Source organism: Patella vulgata, chromosome 8 (assembly GCF_932274485.2).
Source record: "Patella vulgata chromosome 8, xgPatVulg1.2, whole genome shotgun sequence".
In the NCBI taxonomy this organism is placed as follows: domain Eukaryota; kingdom Metazoa; phylum Mollusca; class Gastropoda; family Patellidae; genus Patella; species Patella vulgata.
Window position 1 is genome coordinate 24,448,996 of NC_065886.2, and position 19,114 is coordinate 24,468,109.

Genomic DNA, 19,114 nt, shown 5'->3' on the forward strand with positions numbered 1-19,114 from the left:
TCATCAATGGGATTCTTTGTTTCATGGACACAGTGTAAAATTGTCAATCCGTTGATAACTTTGTCTTTACCTTAGTAAGTATTCACAAGCTTTGTCAAAGTGACAAAGAGCCATACCACTGCAGCTGTCGGAAATTGTTGAAATTTAATGAACTTCATCATGGACATAAACACTGTGCATAAAATTGAAATCCGCTAGATAACTTCAATCTCTAGGATGGTCAACCAGATTTTTCTAATGGAAAATGAATCAAATGATAACATTTAAAATAGAAAACTTTAGTTGTATCCAATGTGATTAAGGACAATAACTGTGCAAGTAAACCCTGGAGCCTCGATGATGGACAAATGGTGGTAATGACAAGGGCTATTGTATGCATACACCAATATCTACACAGGTACATTTTTCCATCCCATCCAAACAACTAGATTGGAAAATCTAGAAGAAATTACTCTTGTCAACAATGGATTGACATGAAGGCTGATCACCCCTCAATCCCTTCCCACAGTTTTTAAAAATAGCACATTTAGAACAAAACCATTTAATCTTTCAGATATAATTAACTTTATTTGTCACAGTAGTAACAATAACAACATCAAGCCGAGGATTATACCTCTCAAACAATTTTTAATCTAAATACATGTCATATATATTCGTAGATTATAAAATTTACAATACAAAATACATGATGATTTGAAAATTAAAATGAACTGGAATTTAAAATCTTCTCAATACAAAAGTTTGGTAATTCTGAAACTGAAACTAACATGCTATATTCTATTCTAGTGTTACATGTGAACTGTGTTATGCATGGCAGGAAATTATGCCTGGACAGCAATGTTTCAGCACAACTTCTTTGATTTATAAGTGCTTTTGTACAAGACCCTGTTTTTTTTTTCGTCCCATCCAGACCTGTGTCAAGGGTTATTTACATACACATCGGTTTTTCGTCCCATCAAAGCGACTGGTCACACCTGACAATTGAAGACCTGGCTTTAAAAATCTGAAGGTTCTACCGAGTCCAAGCTTGGATTCAAACCCATGATATTCTAGTTGAGAATCCAGTGCCACTTAACTATCATCGCCCCCCGATTTCCAACTTAAATAGTGTATATTAGTGACAATTCTTTATATACTCAGCCAAATTAAAAACTTGACACTGATGAATTTCAACAAAAAATTTTTTCTGGTAAGTCAAATAAATTTTAAAGTGTTTCTAACGATAGTAAGTAGTAAGAAGCCTTTAATTTCATAAAATTGTAAAGTCACATGGATTACGTGACTTTTGAGCATATAAAGATGAAAAACCTGAAAAACATGTGCAAACACAAACTCATGAGGTCAATCGATGCAAGTTTGCTTAAACTAAACACGCACAGGTAACTTGAACAGGAAAAACAAATTAAAATTGTTATTTTCATCTTTGTTAGAAAATGCCGCGCCTTTCAAATGTAGAACGTCTACGTGCTATAGGTAGGCTCTATGCTGGTCAGTCTGTGGTCACTGTTGCAAGAGCCTTTAATTGTTCACGCCAGACAATAATTAATCTTAGAATGAGAGTGCTTCAAACTGGAATTATTGCCGACCGCCCAAGGGCGGGAAAGCCACGTGTGACATCACTCCAGGAAGATCAAGCAATACGATTACGTCATCTTAGAAACAGATTTGTCACTGCAACCTCCACAAGTAGAGAGATGTTTGGTGGAAGGGTAACTGCACAAACTGTTCGAAATCGCTTGCAGGCTGCTGGTCTTCGAGCTCGGAGGCCCTATAATGGACCAATATTGACACCTCTTCATCGCCGTAACCGACTTGTGTGGACCACAAGACACATAAGATTTACTCAAAGACAGTGGAATTCGGTTGTCTTTAGTGACGAATCACGATTCACTTTGAGATTTGCCGATGGCAGGGTCCGAGTGTACCGCAGACGAGGTGAACGTTACGCTCAAGTATGCGTCAGAGAAGTTGACCGATTTGGTGGCGGCAGCGTCATGGTTTGGGGTTCTTTTTGTGCACATGGACGTTCTCCTCTTGTTGTTGTCCAAGGGAACTAAAATGCTGTCCAGTACAGGGATCAGATTTTGCAACCTGTTCTTCTTCCGTTTATGCAGAGACATGGGCCTGGACTAACATTTGAACAAGACAATGCTCGACCCCATACAGCAATTGCTACCCAGAATTTTTTAAGAAATGCCGGTGTCCAAGTCCTGGATTGGCCGTCGCTTAGCCCCGACCTTAATCCTATTGAACACATCTGGGACGAACTGGGTTGACATGTTCGTCAGCAAGTGAATCCACCACTGACGTTGCAGGACCTTCAACATGCTCTTGCTGAGCAGTGGCAACGTCTTCCTCGGGTAGTGTTTACTAATGTTCTGAGATCCATGAGAAGACGTTGTGTGGCAGTACAAGACCTAGAGGAGGCCACAACCGTTACTAAACACTTTATTCCGATTGTTCTCCAAGTCTGTGAATTTCATTTTGGGGGGTACTGTGACATCACAAACGTTATCAATGTCAAGGACTTTCGGCGAGACGTATTTTTGCTTTCTGTTGATGTCAAGGTCGTCTGTGCACAGCATAACACTAAAATAGTTGCCTTAAACCAAATATTAAAAATCTAGTCCCAAAAATCCTGAGTGTCAAGTTTTTAATTTGGCTGAGTATAATTTTTCAGGAAAATAATGACATCACTAGATATTGGACGTGAATCACGTGATATATATATATATATCTATTTAACAACTTATTTATCACTTAATGGAAGATAAAATCATAAAAAGTGTTTAATATAGAAAATAAAACATGACACATTAAAAAAGAAATACCCTAAATTCTGTTCACATTGATCAATAACCAGTAGTTTGATAGTCATTCTTTTAGTCATATCTAAATCTTCTAGAAATAAACAACGTGCTTTCAGTCATTTATTTAAATTTTCTAGATATAAATAACGTGCTTTCAGTCATTTAAATCTTCTAGAAATAAATAACGTGCTTTCGGTCATTTATTTAAATCTTCTAGAAATAAACAACGTTTATGTACTTCGTCCACACCAAACTTTCGGGTAAGTTTTTTAATATCTTCTTCTTTAGAACTACTCAATAAATCGTCATCATGTCGACCCCAACCTGGTAACCCTGACAATACAAAAAAAAGCAAATTGAACAGAAAATTAAATTCGAAACACTGATAAATTTGATAAAGCTTTAATGTTTATACAGCCAGAAATCGAGACATTTATCTCCATGTAAACAGAAATTATTAAATTTAGGAAATTTCAAATTGGCAAAAACCACAACTACTATAGTATGTAACTGTGTGTACAAAGTTACATAAAAAATATATCGAACTGGACAGATAGAAGGAAAGTCGAATGAAAGGATGAAGCCTATTTCAATATCCTTCCAAAACTTCATTCAGCAGGGGATAATAATGACTATCTACAATACAATTGCTATTGTTCTATAGATAAAACTACTTACAGTTCGTGTCCCCACCATATTCTATATAATGTATAGCATCTCGAACCCTACCACTATTAGTCCACAATATTTGTAAGGTTTCTTCCCGTGGTAAATCATACTTCATTTTAAATTCCTATAAGACAATTTATTTATATACATTAAATTTTATTATCCTCGATACTTTATTATAAAGAATGAGATATTAATATGGCCATTAAACACATACTAGAAGTTATTTCAGAATTAACATATCATGGTATATTTTTATTTTAATAATTAATACACAAGATATGGGTTCTTTTTCACACAAACCAGATTCAAGTCATAAATAAAAGCGTCAATTTGAATGAATTTTATGTGTTGGTTTTGCATATAGAGTTAGCATTAGATTAATCATTTATTTTGGCTTTAATGAATCAGGCCCTTGTCTTACTTACACCAACAACATCTTCAAGAACTTGATCATATTCATCAGAATCATCATCTCCATCATCTGAAAAATATACATACACTAATATAAAACATCTGAGATCCTGTTTAATTAAAAACTTAGTGTATTTATATCATTGTTTCATAAAGACAGTTATACAAGTCAACTGTAAATTTAACAGTAAATGCTGGTGTATTTTTTCAAAATATAAAATGGCTAAGAAGGTTAACAGAGAGAGGAATGGGTTTAACATCCACTGGAAACAATCTAGGTCATTTCGGGGGGGGGGGGGGGGGGGAGTATGTTCACAAAACATTTTCAGACTTAAGTTAAGAAATTACTCAACTTTCAATCACTGTTGATGAAAAATATCTTTGATCCAGTAACAAAAAACTTTGTACATAGTTTCTTACTGATGTATTTGATGCATTAAAACAACAAAAGTTTTATAAAGGGCTATATTTTAGTTAAAGATGGGTGATTTAATGGTATATATGGACTAAAAACATATTCAAACTAATTAATTTGTCATAACTTTGCTTCAAATCCTTCTCAAACATTGTAATTGCGAAGGAATGTCCTGCCATAAAAATTCGATCAAACCAGGTCATGTTTACGTCACATGACTTACCTCTCTTGGAAGTCAGAGGAGAATTCATTGCATACATAAGACGATGTTGTCTTTAATCGCTTACTATTTATTACAAATATCTAATCCTAATTAAATTCTCGGATTATCCACTACCCGCGTCTTTTTCCATCATTTTTATCTCAGAAAGTATTGTACGTCTAACTCTTCATTAAGTTTATTAACTTGTACATCAAGCGCTCAATGTTCACGTGTGACCTTTGACATCACGCGTGCAGAAATTCCTAATCGTCGGGCTGTTGATTAGGGGAACCCTTACATTTTTGTCCTGTATACGCTCCATGAGTGTTTTTCAGGGAATCCAGTATTTTTCTAGTAAGATTGGATATCTCTACTTTCCATATATACCAAAATTACCATACTTTTATTGGAAATAACCACCCGATAAATACTTTTCTGGGAACTCATCTTTAAAATAAGGTGAATAGAGAGAGAAATGGGGTTTAACGTCCAGTCGACACAAAATAGGTCATTTCGGGACTAACATGGTTTAATTTTATTTCAATAATTTGCTTGCGCGTAGGGTTCTTTTGCAGAGGGAGGAAACAGGAGGACCTGGAGAAAACCCACAAGGTTGGACAGGCGACCCTACTCCTTGTCATGTACAACCGGTGATTCGAAACCACGCTACTTGACTCAATGACAGGCTAACCATTCAGCCATCCCAACCCCCCTAAAATAAGGTGAATAATTTTGAGTAAATTCTTAGCTTAAGTCTGAGAATGCTTCATGAACTTCGGGGCAGGTTTGACTTTGCACCCAGTTTGGCTCAGTTCCTGGATGAAAACCCATCAGTTACAAATGTATTTAGTGTTTATATGTATATATGGGAACCTACTCACCAGTTGGACTATCACATGATAGTTCATCCATAATAAAACTCTTTAAATCATTCCTTGACCCTAACAAAATAATTACAATAATTTATGTATAGCAAAAAAATGAAATTACCAGTTACAAATTCTTTGCAACACTATTTGTTTCAAACAAATACCCATCAAATATTAATTTAAGCTAAAAAAAAACAACATATATTAATGCTGCTAATTGTTATTTGCATTTTTTGGACAATATCTAATTTTTCATGGCTTAGTGCATGCTTGATTATTTAACTTTTAAGAAACAAAATCAAATAATGAATGGTAGATAATCTCCCTTCCATGGATTCAATCAGACTTTAAAAAATGTCTACCAAAAGATTTTACTAATACTTATAGGGAGAGAGAAAGAGAGAAATGGGGTTTAACGTCCACTCGACATAAACCAGGTCACCTCGGAACCAACACACGGTTCAACCTTATTTCAATAATTCGCTTGCATGTAGGGGTCTTTTGCAGTGGGAGGAAACCGGGGAATTGAAACCACACCAGTTGACTCAATGACAGACCTTATGATACAGCACACACGTGCTAACCATTTGACCATCCAGCCCCCAACACTTATAGGTGGCACTTGCTTGTTACAAGTCGATAGAGGAATGTTGTGGTTTGCAAGGGATTCAAAACCTCTCATATGACAATCAGCAGCTTAAATAAAGTTAAATTCAACCAGAACAAATATTTTCTCTTATAGTTCTCATACAACACATACCCAAAGTGGACACGTTATGACATCAAACATACATATCATCCAAAGTTGACATACACCGGTGACCCAGTGAAACATGACTGGCATGACAACATTATGACATCAAACACATATATAGCAGACAAAGTGTTCAGTTAAGCAAAAAGCTTCACTATTATGCTACTGGGAGCTTTAATATGACACACATAATGAACAAGATTCCTTTAAAGATGCAGATCATAATTTAAGGGATTTTGAGTCCCTTTTCAATCTACAATATTGTGGAAGTTGGGGCTCTAACAGGAATATCAGTCCAAAAATGATTCAGTGTTTACAAAGATATAAGGAATTGAAAATGTTTGCAAAATACTCTTTCATGTGCCTACCAATGTGCCTAACACACTGATTCAACATGGCTCCTAGTGGGTAAATAAAACTGTACCTGCTCTATGGTTCCTTTCTGATTTTTCATTTTTAGACGATGTTGGTAATAATATACTGGTACTTCTAGTGCGAACGATTCTCTTCGTAACTAGAGATGTATCTTTATCATTATTCATTGTTTGTTTGACTGGCGATATATTTTTGCTCGTAGTTTGTTTGACTGGCGACACATTTGTACTCTTTGTTTGTTTATGTGGTGATGTACTATTATTGTTATTCCTCATAGGGGTAGGATGCTGAGCTATGGAATACTTTGTTGGAGAGGTTTTTTTCTTAGATGGGGATGAATTTGCTGGTAATGTTTTCTTGATTGGAGATGAATCACCTGTCTTGACTGATTTGTTGGTCAGAGATGAACTTCTAGTTGTTTTATTAACTGGGGAATCCGCTGGGGAATCCGCACTTGTTGTTGCTTTGTTTTCTGGCATTTTTTTCTTGGATGGGGATAAGTTACTTGTTGTGATGTCGATACTAGTCGAGGGTTTATTCCCAGCTCTAGTCTTTTTCTTTGTCGGAGATGTTTCTAGTTTATTGCTTACTGGGCTCTTGGTGGGTGACATATTACTTCTGGTGTTTGGTCGTTTTTTAGGAGACGCTGAATCACTGGCATTTTCATCACTTCCGGATTTTGCTTTTCTTAACTGGAAGAATAAAAATGAGTAAACAGTAATATAATAAAAACCAGCGGCTGCCAGGCAGGATATGCCCACACGTTTCAAGAGATGGATAGAGAACAAGCTAAACAAAAAGCGATTTTTTGTACAGCAACAGCAACCAAGATCTTTGGGTTATAAACGGGCGGCCATTTTGTCTGGCAGTTTTGGTTCGATTTTCATGAAATTCGAACTCAACCAACAATACGGAGTAACAGTGACATATTCGAACGTTTTTTTTAAATCAGATAATAATTGTGACCTCTTGAGGGACCACAAGCTAAAAACGTGATTTTTCGTACAATCAGGGGTCATAATTCAGTTACGATCCGATATGTGCGAATATCAAAAGGAACCAAGATCTTTGGGGTATAAACCTGCATTTGAAGTTTCAGGGGCCATAATTCAGGAAGTTACGATCTGATATGTGCGAATATCAAAAGGAACCAAGATCTTTGGGGTATAAACCTGCATTTGAAGTTTCATCAAAATCGGCTGAAAATTGTGAGCTGTAGAGGGTCAACAACCTTTATATACCATATTTGTACACTGTTTGCGTTCGAGGGGCAGCCATTTTGTCTGGCAGTTTTGGTCCAATTTTCATGAAATTCAAACTCAACCGTCATAAAGGTGTAACGGTGATATATTCAAACGTTTTTTTAAATCAGAATAAAATTGTGACCTTCATAGGGTCCACACGCTAAAAAACGTGATTTTTCGTACAATCAGGGGCCATAATTCGGGAAGTTACCGTCCGATACATGCCAATATCGAAAGGAACAGAGATCTTAGGGAGATAAACCTATATTTCAAGTTTCGTTGAAATCGGATAAAAATTGTGACCTGTAGAGTATCCACAAACAATTGTGGACGGACAGGGGCAACGACAATATACGTCCACATGAAAATGTAGGCTAAAAAAAACAGGATCATGTGAATCATGCATTGTTTGTACAATTGTTTGTCAAGAATTGGTAACAAATTAAATGAAATGGGTTCATCGCCTGCCATATAAGACATTCCTTGTAACAGGAAAATGAAGTGAAATGGTTCATTTTGACGGGAAAAAAAATGCTACCTAACATAGGAAATACTTGTAGTTGAATTATATTAAAGAGAATGGAAGCTTTTGATTGACCCTATTTCCTGAAGCTTAATTCTGGCCTCAGCTAACCCAACTAAATATGTCCATGTACAAAATTTAGTAACAATATGACTGGTTTAACTAATAAAAATGAGCACACCATGTAGTGTGTTTAAATGAAATTTTGCCTAAATTAAGTCTCCTTCAAGGTACATGTAATAAGTGTCATTCTCTTAATTAGTTGTATTAACAATAATTGTATTCAATGAATTATGTCCAGTGTTAAGATTACATAAGTGCATAAACTGATGATGCGATATATGTAAAACCTTGAAATGTGATGTTTGTGATAAGTCATTTAGCCACACGGACCTTACAACAAAAATAAAAACCTCCACCCTGAATCAGATTTTTTAAAGGATTTTGTGAGAACTAAAATATTCTTTTCATATGGCCAAAACAAAAAAATTCATTTAGATGATGGTTTTTATAAAAAAAAAAAAGTCTTTTTGTTTCTTCGGAAAATGATTACCCCTCGGATAATGCTTATAAACTTACAGCTGAAACTTTTCTTGTAGTTATAAACTCCAATCGTTTAGACGGAACAGATTTTTTCTTCTCCTGAGGTGACTCCTCTGATGATTCATATGTAACATTTTCTGGACTAGAATTTATCGTTTTTCGTGGGGATTTCTCAACCGGTTCTCCATCATCGATTTCTTGATTTTGTCTTTTCTGGGGTGAGTTCTCTTTAGATGACATTTCTGTTAATTTGTACAAATTTCTATCAAATTCGTCCTCAGAATCAAAGGAATCACTTTTTTTGGAATTATTGTCCTCCAACTCACTCTGACTAGAGCTGAATGTTAAAGGTCTTAATTTAATGGCATCCTGAGGTTCAGGAAAATTTGAATCGTCACTTAATATTTCTGCGTTTACATTCAACTCGTTTTGAACGCCACTGCCATTCTTTGGTGTAGAGCTCACAACTGGTGCTCTACTAGTTTCAGGAGTTTTTTTCACATTTTCAACCAGTGATTTACTTGTTGCAGTATCAGGTTTTTTCAGTGGACTTTTGTTTTGTGAATCCGTTGTTTTCTTTCGATCTGAATTTGTTGCAGGACTTTTAACTTTGGAGGCCAGATTTGCTAGAGATTGAATACCTTCATCTAAAGAATCTGATGAAACTGAAATAAAAAAAACATTTAACAGAAACGAAATGGCGTTTATCATATTGCTTATTCAGAACCAGCCGCTCTAAATGAAGATGCAATGAACTATGCGAGGAAATTTTGCCAGGAAATGGTTGCCACTGCCTTCTCTTATTTTGATTATCAACGTTCAGGGGATGTTCAACATGCCTTTGGTGGTATACAGTCACATTACCTCAGCTTTTTGTCCCATACATTTAACAAAATCAATAATGTAAAATACGTACACTTTCTAGGTATCTTCTATATTTATTTCACATACAGGCTTCAAATGAAATGAAATGGGGTTTAACATCCTACTGTTCTGCTCCGACTAGACTAATGAAGACGGGCATAGGCCATATAGTTTGCTATGCGGAAAAGTTTGCCCAGACAGCGGCGCTACGGCCTACTCTTATATTGAACTGCCAAGGGAACTTTAACGTGCACGCCAATAGATACCTGGCTTTGTTTATTCGACAAATACTAAAAGCTAAATGTTAATAAGAACAGTTTCATGATGTCTAAACATCGTTTATAGAAAACTGTTTCAAAATTACTGGAAACGATAAAAATGTAAAGAAGCAAAACTTCAATTTCTATTATGTCTTTAACTCCTTTTATTTATCACCTATTCAACAAAATCATCGGTTTTCACTCCTACGATATTCTCAAATCCTGGCTTCCTCTCCCACATGTATAAATCTCTCTTACAGACGACATTCACTCAAACAATAATACAATACAGTTGACAAGGTTAACAAGTTTAATGAGATTGTGGCCATGATGCAAGTACCGGTATATACTTACAACTAGATGAAGAGTTTAATGCTTTCTTTGTATTTCCTGTTAGCAGTGATTTCCAGGAATTGGCTATTTTATATCTATCTATATTGGGTAGAATGTATTTTAAATATCTCTCTCTCATTGACTGATAGGAATGATCTGTTACCTATAAATTAAAAGCTTAAATTAAACATATTTACAAATATAAATTGATTAGACATACCTTGATTTCATATGTTCACTAGTTTTTGTGTTAATGAAAATATGGTTTTGTTCAATGTCTACAGATAAAGTTAATGTTTAGTTATAATTCATTTTGTGATCCAATGTCGATACAGTAAACCAAAAATTTGACTAAAATTAGGAAACCAGACAACTTTCGCTTAATCTTTCCAAATGTAATCGCATAGACCTTGCCTCATCCTACCAGTAATTTGTGTCATTCTAGTCACGGTTCCCGTGCTACAACAGTAAAACTACCACAAACCACCAGTGGAGGACATATATAACAATATATAAGTTATATCCTTTTAAAACTTGTTCTTTAGTGCATGTATGGCACTGGCTCACAAAACAGAAAGTCCAACATTCGATCCCAGAAAGTCATCCAAGTTGTGTGCACATAAAAGAATACATTTCCAAGCCAAATTTCCATTAAAGCACACTGGATGCCATAATATGCCCATCTTCATTAGTTCAGATGGTGCAGAAATGTAGAACGTTAATCTCCATTTCAGTGCCACGATGGCTCAGCGTTGAAGGTGCTGGCTCACTACCCTGGCGGTCCAAGGTTCGATCCCGGTTTTGTCAGGGAAGAATCTACAGGATTTAGTAGGACACTAAACTCCAATCATTTTATTTTAAACTTCATTCCATTTTGTATATGTGTTACCTGTACCTGATTAGTTGATCCTCCACCAATCATCCAATGAAATTCAGCAAGGAATGGGTCTGTCTCATTCAGTAACAGAATTTTATTGGTGAAATTTGCAAACTTTAAAATGGAAACATAGACTAAACATGCATACTGTACCTACCTTAAGCATGACCATATCCTTCCACAGTATAATTCCACTAACATTATTATACTGTCTTTTTTTAATAATATATGTTATAATAGACAGATCTTCATCTTCAGTATACTTCTTTCTCCTGAAAAACAAACAACAACATGTGTTACAGATATGTCTAATAGATCAGAATAAATTGAATACAATGTATCCCATATTCTGCTCGCAGAACATTTTGTATTTCTGTATCACAAAGAACTTTTCACAGAAAATACGACTTTCATTACTATTGTGTCTAAATGTTCCTTACTCCTCCCTCAAAATTCTTTACAACAAAGTTCTATTAAAAAGTGCATGACTGAACGGTATGAGATATAAATGAAATAAAATGAAATGAAATGGGGTTTAACGTCCTACTAAGCTAATGAAGAAGAGCATATGCAATGATGAGGAAATTTTTGCCTGGACAGCGGCACTACAGCCTACTCTTATTTCGAAATCCAACTGTCAAGGGGACTTTCTCCTGCACGCCAATGTGTACATGGGACCAGTTTCGGATTTCGTCCAATCTGAACGAACATACATTATCCCTTGCTCTGCACTTAGTCCTACACCACTGACAAGAGGGAAATATGCTGGAAAATCACAAAGAACTTTCTCGCCCAAAGCAGGTATCGAACATAGGACCACCAGAAATAGCAAAACTTGATGCTATCAGAGAAAAAATTCTGGAAAACTCTTCGATAGTTCAAGGGAAAAAATTCCTCTAACTATAAAACAACAGTGACAAAACTCGAACTTGGGTTGTACCAACCCATACTACATCTCTGTGATTTCAGCTAATTTCCTGAAGCATATTGAAGAAAGTTGGAAAAACTGGGAGATTGATTTATAGTCTCCTTTCACCCGTATGGGACATAGTAATAACCAATACCCACCCTTTTAGTTTAGATGGTGGAACACTCATAATAACAGGAGCATGTTCTAAATCAGCATCAAAAAACGGATTTAACCTATTAATTATAAAAGAAAATAATATATTAATTCTGGAATTATCTATCAAGTGTTGCTCTGGTTCGTCTTAAAACCATTTAGAACTGAGTCATAAATTTACAATGTTAAACATAAGTTTCTTCAAGGATAAATGGATCATTTCCTCGACCACTACTACTACTATATCGCATTCTTCTATCTGATATTTTGATACTAACAGATTAACAGAACATAATTTCTATTGCAAACAATCCCAGGTTTATATACACTACACTTCGACAAGTATTCCCTTATCATTATCAATCATAATGGTATTTAGTAAACTGAAGGTCAATATATGATATTCATAGTGAAGTCAATATATAATAACAAGGAATATTTAAAGTACCAATATTTAGTAATTTAAATAAGTTTATCATAATAATATCTTATAGATTGTTTCAATGGCATTTAAAAAGTGAACTGAAAGTACACAGGATACTCTATGGCATACAATTCTATTTTATTACTCAGCAATATTTCATCTATTATAGAGACTTTCTGCCTGTAAATACTGATATTGCTTTTAGAGTGTCAACTTTCACAACAAAAACTACAACACAAAAATTTATATTGAATGAAATCACGGGTTATTTAACTTATAGCACAACATTTCATCAAGTATTCTCTCATCGTTTTCATAATTATATATTGTTCTTATTTAATAAATTAGTTTTTATGTTCACCTGTATTTTTTCTGATCTAATAATGTATCTGCTTCACAACAATCTGTGATATATTTAGTTGATATATAATCTCCTCCTGATGTACAACTATCTTTCTCAGCTAATCTTATCACAAAAAATAAAAAGAACATATATTGTATAATATAGTGCTCATTCAATTTAAACTGTTAAAGAAATGAAATGGGGTTTAATGTCCTATTGTTCTGCTCCGACAGATCTATTGAAGACAGACATACGCCATACAGTGTATTATGGGGGAAATCTTTCCTGAACAGCGGCACTACAACCTACTCTTATATCGAATTCCAACTGCCGAGGGATCTTTTACGTGTACGCCAATGTGTACACTGGACCATTTTTTTGTCCTATTCGAACAACTAGACAGCTGTCCTTGTCAGGCCCTTCGTCCTGCACCACTGACAAGGGGAAACCATGCCGGTAAATCCCGATGAACTTTCTCCACCAACACCAGGAGCAACTCCGCAACCTCCAGGCTAGCGAGCCAACATCCTACCCACTTAGCCACCGTGGCTCCCATTACTGTTAAAAGAAACTTGTGAAAATGCCTACCATAAGAATGAATGAATGAAAGGAGGTTCAACATCCTACTCTACTACACCAACCCGGTTAATGAAGATAGGCACATACCATGGTCGTGTTCTAGGAGGGAAATATTGGCACTTGTCAATGACAGAGGCATTTCTGTCTACAGTTTTTCAAATTCCAACTGCCAGGGGTACTTATACGTGCACAGCAATGTGTACACAGGACCTTGGTTATTGGTTTTAGTTATAGGTTTAGGAGCAAGGGTCAACCTACTTCATTCACAGATATAACTTCAATAATATTATTTTCGTACATTCTAGATAGACAAATAATATATATATATATTACTCCAGTGCAAATGAAAGTATGTTAGCTTTAATGAAATTTGAAGCAAAAATGGCCAGGGTTTGTTTGGTTTGTTTTTTTTTTAAAAAAAAGGATTTTTTTGTGGTCAGCTGGACAGTATTATGACATTGCTGCTATCAAGACTCAAAGTCGAAGACCTAAATAACAGAGAGATGATTTATTTGATTAAAGAAAAGACATAAACCTTATGCAAGTACGTCCTTCAACTTCTTTCGATTTGATTTCACCACCACCATACTGAAAAATACACATATTTTGTGGTAAATAAACTAACTATTAATGTAACAATAAAACAGTATCATTAATAATTATTTAGAAGTCTACTGCCATGTTTTTATCGTCTGCCTAGGATGTTAAATGTGGCACAAATTCCTCATATCTTTGTAAATACTGAATGGAATTGATTTTTTTTAGGACTGGTGTTGCTTTTAGAGATTTGCCTTTCTCAATACTGTAGTTAGCTATAGATTAACAATTCCTAAAATGAGTCCTTGGGTAAATTCCATCTAACATAAACAGTTCATCTGTGTGACCTTCCTTAGTACCGTACATATAATGACCACAAAAATAAAATTAAACTTTAATTAACAAATAAGTCAACCTTAATTAAACAAGTTAATTATTACAAAGCATGAAAAACTTAGTTAGTCTACTGTTGAATGAGCATGTGCATTTGACAGTACTCAAAAGACACAAGTTGCACTTGGCAGCCAAGTTAAATTTTGTAGATTGTCAAGTATCTTTCGATAAGATTATTCTGTAGGTGCATGTATATACAGATCCAAAAGCAATATTTCATATCATAGAAATTGGAGAGAATTCATCAAAATGCATTGGTCTGTTATACTGCCTTTTAAAGTTTTACTGGTATTGAGTTAAGGCTGATGTCCAACGTCGAAATCCCAAAATAAATAGATGACACATATTAATCAATTGCACATTTATCTTTTTGAATCAAACCGGAGGACCCAGAGAAAACTCACGAGGTTGGACATGCGATCATAGCCTACTCCTTGTCACGTACAACCATGCAATCAAAAGTTAGTTTATATTGTGTCCAAAATAGTGTGACGGACAGACAAACAGACAGACCCATTTTAATAGTCCTCTGCTTTCTTCAAAAGACGGGGACAATAAATAATAAGGTAATATAATTATAGGCTTTAATGGCTAGTTATAATAATATAGAGCGAAGCTCTAAAGCATCGCGCAAAGCGCGGTGCTTGAGCAAAGCTTTTTTCCGGTAACACAGGAGCGTAACTAAATCTGCCCCACAGACTGTTGATTAAAAAAAAATTCAGACCGGAACCGGATACACTGGGCAAAAATAGCAATGCGCATGCCAACTTACCAAATCTCGCCCAAGCGAGATTACGCGACTCATAGAAATATTTTTATGATGCGTTTAATCAATGACGTCACATATTTCTGACGTCAATGAAAATAATTCTCACACTTTTTTGTTCTTTTTTTTTTTACAAAATTAATCATATAATTTAGATCTAGAGATCTAAATTAAATTCAATTCGGAAAAACGAGATTATTTAAATTACTTGTATCACTTGAGAAACTTAATTATGAAGGTTTTATATTTGACAATAATCAGCTTCGCTCTACTCAGGCAATGCCTGTTACATATTAATCTACTATTAGGCCTAGTATTTAGGCTTTATTTAGGCCACATTAAAAATTAGGTCAGGTCTTTTGTTTTTAATTTAATTATTATTAAACTGCGATAATGTCTTGATTGTCGATTATTATGCATGTAGCTAAACATACTTCAATCATGGCAGCAATCCTCTGTCGTTCTTTACATGGTCGCATAACAAAAAGAAGTGATTGCCCGTTTTCATCTTTAAACAGTTTCTTACTGTATTTATGTTTACAAAATGAACTTGCCGCCATTTTCTATCGTTCAAAGTTGAAACGTTTTAATAATTCGGTCTCTGGGAATTTAACTGTTTGGTAAATCTGAAAAAAAAATGCACAGATTAACAGTAACATCAAATTTTGTTTAACCCTTGCAAAAATAATGTTAATAATTTCCAAAATTATAATTTATTTTATTAAATCATTATTTTGCGTTCCGTATTGCATTTTCAAGTTCAAATATTGTTCAACCAAGGTCTTCGGGTCTATTCTGTTACTCGATCGGCTCTCCAAATTTGGAGAGATGCGCAGGATAAAGCACGAGACTGATGTTATACTGGCTAAAGAAAGACTGCAAAAATAACCTGAGAAAAAGAAAAACCGAGATCGGTAAGCCGGTGTTTTTCTTTCGAGGGTTTTTTCTGAAGTCTTTCTTCCCCAAGCGAAGTCGAGAATTATAGAATGAATAAAAACAAGTATGTGTACGGACTATTTAAATTTTTCTCGCGTTCTCTTATATGTGTATAGTGAGGGGGGGGGGGGAATGGTTAGCACGTGCGCGCTGTATAATGACTGACACCAGTATTGTTCTTATGGCAATTTTGCTATTTATAAGAAGTAGAGGCATCCAATCTTACTAGAAAAAAATACTGGATTCCCTGAAAAAAGCCATATGGGGCGCGCACAGGACAAAAATGAGCGGCCGTCACTAAATTCCAGTCTGACGATTAGGGCTGTCTGCTCGAGTGACATCAAATGTTTGCACACGTAGATTGTCTGACCTCTTTTCATTAGGGGGCCTTTAATGTAATATGTTGATTAACATGATCGTGAGCAGACGTGGCAAAGGCGAGAGGCTTAATCGCTAGCTACAGACTAGCTGCAATATTGTAGCCGTGTCCTGTCTTATTTGCAGCTACAACTGATACACTATTCGAGGCTTCGCGCAAAAATTATATTCAGTTGCAAATTTTAACACATATATATACCATCACAGTTTGTATGGAAATAAGTAATTGTGCTACAAATAGTGAAGAGTGGAACACTGAAATCTTATTATCTTACCGAACAGTTTTTTTGTATTTTCGAGAGACGTAAAATCAAGTGATTCTGGTTCGGCGGCCATTTTAAAATGAACAGAAATTTCGCATAGCTGTTGGGTTTAATCAAATCATATAATTATGCGGTAAGGTTATGGGAATTGGTTTATTATATGTACTGTAGGGCCTACGTACAGTACTTGCATGAGGTCAGTGTATTGGAAAATAGCAATAGGCCAGTAACTTGCTCAAAGGAATTCCGTAGGACGATCCACAACTGTGGCTGGGGCAAGACGGAAGATATCAGTAGTGGAACCATTTCTAGCTATGGATCTGCCCTCGTGGCGATATCATTACACTTGCACTAACCCAACGCCAAGTCTTTCTCAATCTGTTTCACAGAGAATTACGAGTCTCGTATAATATCTCTGTCATAGATGACTGCCTTAACACGTGCTGTCACAGCACGCGGTGTGAATCATTGGCTGAATGGCGCGTGCATTGTTTACATAAGACATAACTGCTTCGGAGAGAATGCTGCATTTTAGTCATTTTAATACCCATTTACACTAAATCGGAAATAATTTTTACCTACAAATACGTCAAACGCCTTTATTTATTTTTCCAATATATACAAAAAATGTTTTAGAATTTAATTTGTCATAGGAAAAAAGTTAATATTTCTAGCTCATTAAGCCGCATCAATGTCATCTTTATCAGTGATTGTCGCGGCCAAGCAAATATTCACTGCGGATCAGTGTGAGTCTTTCTGTGAAATAAAAACCTCCAAAAAGATTGAAATTGGATGGAGAGCTGAGATTGTATAATAGAATGAGCTCTGGGGAGATAACTCTAAGTAAACTGGTCTTGGTTCATTAAAAAAAAAAAATAATTCCTGTTTAACATCGGAAAAATTCTCTGAAATATTTTAGGATACATCAGTGTTTGTGACACTATAAACAAACATCATTGGATCTAGATATCAGAAAGTCAAACGAGTTGGCCGTTTGATATCCGTAGTCTCGACTAACAAGACCGACTGAATAAATACTATTTCATAATACGAACTACCACGTGGGGTTATGACATTCGAGACTTTCAATGTTATTTTGAGATAATTCGTTTATCATTTTGTACCCGAACAGATCAAGTTCATTATTACTGTACTGGGACTTTTCCTGAAATTTTAGTACGCCAAACACGACACAATGGAAAATCTACAGGATCCAAAAATGCGGCAGTTTGTCGAAATGGAGACCCAAAAACAGAAGTTTCAGCAACTTGTTTATCAACTAAATGACCAGTGCTGGGAAATGTGTGTAGACAAACCTGGACAAAAGTTAGATAGCAAAGTAGAAACATGTTTAACAAACTGTGTTCAACGTTTCATTGACACAACAAATTTTGTTGTTAATAGACTAGAAAGCACAACTCTACCGACAAGCTCAACTGGCTTAAGTTCAGAATTTTCCTAATGTAGTACTAGAGGTCTAAAAATAGGGCCTATCCTATGGAATGAATTTGTGAAACAAGAGTTGTAGAGAAGCAGATAATTTTTTTGCTTAATATATGGTGTCAGATGCATTAGTAGAAACATGTGGTAAATTGATGCAATAAAAACAAAAATGACATAAATTTATAACACTAAACAGTACCGTTATAGCTAATTGTATTCTGTGTGTATCATTTAATATGAAGGTACTGTTAACCGAGATATCAGCTTAACTGATTTTGTGATCAAAGTAAACAAAAATAATAACTAAAATTTGTTAATACAGCAACAATCAACAACTACCAAAATGAAATTTAATCTTATATCACTTATAACAGAATAAAAGGGATTTTGCTTATATAATAGAAAAATTGGATAAATATCTTGAAACCACTGTGTGCTCAGTTATTCAGGTTATATTAATTGAAGAATAGATTTATTTAGCTGATTTATTAAATCTCATTTAAACTTACATGTAGTTATAAAAGGCCAGATTATATGTTACCGGTATATGAAATGTAAGCTATAAGCTTATACATGTACATATATGATCATGAGAAGAAGTATTGTGTAAATTGATACATGTATCATTCAATGTAATGAAGATTGATAATTGGTAGGCCACATTGCATTTTATTATACTTGTAACTTGAAATCTTCAGATGCATGTTCTTGTAGATAATGTATATTATTATCATTAAACATTAAGAAAGAAATTTGATGTCTTCATCCAGTACAGTGAGCCACATCGGCTCATTGGGTATGTCACTGGTTGGCTAAGAAGGAGGGCCTGGATAGATC

General features: G+C 35.1%; 1 protein-coding gene across 1 annotated transcript; it reads right to left on the reverse strand.

The window, feature by feature from the left end:
• Nucleotides 1–553: 553 nt before the first annotated feature.
• Nucleotides 554–16,059, reverse strand: LOC126829730 (telomeric repeat-binding factor 2-interacting protein 1). Its single transcript, XM_050559843.2, has 12 exons — nt 15,692–16,059; nt 14,097–14,149; nt 13,001–13,105; nt 12,221–12,295; nt 11,310–11,424; nt 10,297–10,438; nt 8,855–9,483; nt 6,558–7,200; nt 5,392–5,451; nt 3,908–3,963; nt 3,489–3,603; nt 554–3,143 (listed from the first exon to the last, which is right to left on the reverse strand). Exons 1-12 carry the CDS (start codon nt 15,815–15,817, stop codon nt 3,007–3,009), a joined length of 2,256 nt encoding a protein of 751 aa, XP_050415800.1. The 5' UTR covers nt 15,818–16,059; the 3' UTR covers nt 554–3,006.
• Nucleotides 16,060–19,114: the final 3,055 nt, after the last annotated feature.